The sequence below is a fragment of the Plasmodium gonderi genome (assembly GCF_002157705.1).
Source record: "Plasmodium gonderi DNA, contig: Pgo-contig_134, whole genome shotgun sequence".
In the NCBI taxonomy this organism is placed as follows: Eukaryota; Apicomplexa; class Aconoidasida; order Haemosporida; family Plasmodiidae; genus Plasmodium; species Plasmodium gonderi.
Window position 1 is genome coordinate 1 of NW_021629057.1, and position 4533 is coordinate 4533.

Consider the following 4533-nt stretch of genomic DNA (forward strand, 5'->3'; position numbering starts at 1 on the left):
TTTTACAATTTCTTTTTTCTTAATTTTTATTCGAACATAATTAGGTTTACACAACGATTCAGTAACATATTTCTGAAATTTTGAAATATACATGAAAATATTTATCCAAAATGTTTTTTTTGAAATATAAGTTCATTCCTTGCAATTTTCAAGTGAAAAATTACTCTATATATGTGTATTGTTCATGTTATTTATCAATTCAACCATTTTTTATATACCATATCCCCTTTATTTCCTCAATATGTATCAGGTAATATCCTATTATTCTATATTGATGTAATAATTAACGTGTTTTTTTATTATTTTTACAAAACATTTACATTTTACTATAGATGATATCTTTCATTTTATCTTATGAAATTTCTTCTCATAAAAGAAAATATATCAGGTCCCGATGTTTATTATCCTTTTTAATTTTATTATTAACGTATATTACACATGATAGGCAGTGTACGCTTCCAAGGTTGGTGTAATCATATATTCAACAATAATTAAAATTTATATATACAAATTATGAAAATAATTTATTCAAGATATTTCTATTATAACATTTATTCAATATATATATAATAGTAAAAACATTCACCATATAATTCCTCTTAAATAGCCACAGCACTCAAACATAACATATTCCACAGATCCTTATAATAACAATATGTATATAAATTTACATCGAACACATTTACTTTTAAATATATATTATTAGAAAAAAATTATCTCCATATATAATGTAAACAAATTTATATATCTTAAAAATTATGCTATATATTTTTTTAATATAAAATATAACAGAATAAAAATATATTATAACCTAACGGAATAAAACGTTTTGGTACATTTATTTGATATGACGCACAGTTATTCTAAAGATATGAACAATCGGTAAAAATTCATAAGTATACATAGATTACATATAAAAAAAAAAATAATAATAGATGAAAAATAATTATTCCAGTAATTATATATATTACATAAAAATATTTCTATATCTTCAATCCTTTAATTATAATTACATATAATATCACACAAGTACTAAATTGAGTGAAATACATAATATAGTTTGAAAATATATTCCATCCATATTACAAAATTCATATACATTATGATAAAGTATATTAATTTCACTGTGTCTCAAATATTCATGCATTAATTCTCCCTAAATATATAATAATGTTGAAAATTTTTTAAAAAATAAAAATATCACATAAAAAATAAACATTATACTGATTATAATAAAATTATTGGTGAATATATAAATATTCAAAACAAAATCTAATATTGCTCGAACAAAAAAAGTGAACCCTGAACGCTGAACCCTAAAACCCTAATATTATATTCCTATTTGTTTTCATGCATGAGATTAACTATTTTTTTTTAAAAATTAATGTATATGAATATTTAATTGTATAATATATAAATAATATACAAATAAATAATATTTATTTAACATTATTAAGCAATGGTATCATGTAATTAACTTAATATATGAAGAATTAATTACATATACAATTTTTATTCATTGTATTGGAATTAATAATACATGAAGTGCTATGATATCATATACTATTAATGCTTTAATATAAAATATTCCATATTTTCAAACGATTGGTACATATTTATATATTTTTACTGTTCTGATTTTTCTAAAAATATATATGATTATTAAGAGGATATTGATTTTTGTGTATGATTCTTAAGAGTAATATAATTTTATCCTATAAAAATTACATTTTTGAACAAATCTATTAAATATTTGATTATATAATATTTACTAATTTATATTTTAAATTTTTTATGTAATACACTTGTATTTATTATTCTCAAATGTAATAATTATACAATAATATAATTTAATAAGTGAAGCACAACTCTCCTATGGGGGGATAATTTAATTAAATATTAAAATTCATAATTGAACAAAAGAAATTATATGTATATCGTTACTCGATGTTTTTGTGAATAAATATTAAAAAAGGCATTATTTATAAAATTAATTTTTTTTTAGATAAAATATAATGACACCTGATGAAATAAATGAAAAGGTACCTTATTAATTTTCAGAATATATATTTTACTTAATAATAGATGAACAGTATGGAAAATTTGAATATAAAATTTATTTTTTCAGATTTCTATATTATATAGTTTCATCCTTATTTATATATTATTTATTAGTATATTAACTGGAAAGATTATATCCATTTTAGGGAATTTTTTGAAACTTTGCCAACATTTAGGCAAAATTATGAAGATATTGATAGTTGTATTGTGAAGAATTCAGTTCACGAAGAAGATAAAGAACGCAATAATTTTATTAATATTTGTCAGAATATAAAAGAACTTTTTAAGTTTATGTCTTCTAATGGTTCTTGTAACAACGGAAAATGTTGTAACTATATTAACTACTATATTAGACAACAAATTAAAGAGAATTTTCCTACAAAAGAAGAAGAATTTTTTGCACGTTTTAAGAATTATATTGAAAGTAATAAAAATTATGAATCTTATAAAACATGTGTGCCGAAAATAGAATATATAGAAGAAGAAGAATTTAAAAAAATGGATGAATTATATGACCTATATGAACATTATGAATCTATTTTAAATCCAGATCCAGAAGAAAATAATTCTCCTACTGAATGCAGCGATATAGATGGTTTCATTGAAGAATATAATGATATTATCGAAAAACATAAGGAAGATATACCTTTCATCAAAGAATTATATATTCTCAGATGCTCATTTGAAAATAATGACTTATATAATAATTGCAAAAGTGAGTTAACAGATATATCAGAAAATGAAGATAATCCACGGAATATAAATGATTGTAATGGATCTCTAGAAAAAGTATATTTGAAGCAATATTCAGAAAGAAAAAATAGATACTCTAGTACAACTACTTATATTCAACCTGTTAATATGAATGTTATAATAGCATCTACACTTAGCAGTGTATTTTTAGGAACAGTACTTTATTGTATCTATAAGGTTAAATAAAATGTTATTTTAAAATTTTTGTGTTATACAGATAATATTATTATATATTTAAAAAAAAAAAAAATGGATTCATCAAGTAATTATAGTTATAAAATCAATATATATTTTTTTAATATTAGTTTAATACGTCAGGAAATTATTTACGAAATCACTTTCCAAGAATGAAAAGAATGAATAGAAATATAAGAGACGGAACATACCAACAAGAAATGTGTAACAGAAAACATTATCATAGGAATTTGAAAGAAAAATGTTATAATGTATCATATGTTTCAGAAAGGAAATACTAACATACATATTTAAAAAGATCGTGTAACTTTTATGAAATAATAATTATATTGCTGTATATCGGTTAATTAAAATTAGAAAATTCCATATTCATATATATAGGATACTAACACTCATTCTAAAAAAATAAAATAAAATTATATATTAAAATACAATATTAAGAAAAAAAATGATACAAAAATATATAAATTGATCTAATATATAAATAAAAAAATGAAAATATAAAATAACAATAAATATTTTTTATCATGAATTTCATGTTAGTTTGAATATTTATAAAATATAAAAATATAAAAAAAATCCAAATTTTTACATTGTTTTAAGGTTATGATTCAGGATTTAGGTTTAGAGATGTCTTCTATTATAAAAATTTTTGTGGCTGTTATGATTTTTTTATTTTTTATCATTCATTTAATATCTGAAAAATATATATATATGTATAACAATGATATTTGCTTTTATAAAATATTTTTCGGATGAGTGTATATGGTATTTTTTTTTTATGTGATTAATGTAATAACTGGACACATAATATACAACAAACATGACATTTAATACTGATGTTATCATTACTACATGAATATATTTTAATAGTATAAATGCATGTGTTAATATATTTGTAAATTTGCACATGTTTATTTTTATATATTTGTAGTATAACAATAACTTGTCATATTAATTTAACTTGTATCATTTTACAAAAATATATATTTAAAGCAGGCGATTTAATATGAATTGTATATAACATTTATTCATATATCATTTTTAGTTTTTTTAAATATTTTTTATCTATTCAGTCCTGTAAAGTAAAAATTTGAAAAAATAATAACAAAATAAGAAAAAAAATATATATTTTTGAAAGTGATGAATTAATATTAAACTTCTTTCAGAATTATTTTAATCTTAAATTAGATTCATATCTAATTATATATATTAGTAAATATTTTTTTTTATTTTCTTTTTTTTTATCAGTCCCTGAGGGAATTAAAATTATATTTTCACTATTATAATAGTATGAGAAAATGTTAATAAAATTAAATATATATAGTAAATATATTTTCTATTATAAAAATGAAAAGAATATATATATTAACACTGTTAATACTATTTTTTAATTCAAAATGTTATTACTATTATTATTTACACAATAGTTATGAGAAATTTTATTAAAATATTAATTAATATGATAGTGTTATAAATTAAAAATACACCTGATATATATGTCAAATAGACACGTTCTAATAA

The 4533-nt window shown here is 19.3% G+C and overlaps 1 protein-coding gene across 1 annotated transcript; it reads left to right on the plus strand.

Annotated features, from left to right (window-relative positions):
* Positions 1-2015: 2015 nt before the first annotated feature.
* On the plus strand, positions 2016-3290 carry PGO_001330 (variable surface protein; the record flags this gene model as incomplete). The annotated part of the gene is made up of 3 exons (XM_028690931.1): positions 2016-2042; positions 2176-2991; positions 3120-3290. 3 exons carry the CDS (start codon positions 2016-2018, stop codon positions 3288-3290), a joined length of 1014 nt encoding a protein of 337 aa, XP_028546732.1.
* Positions 3291-4533: the final 1243 nt, after the last annotated feature.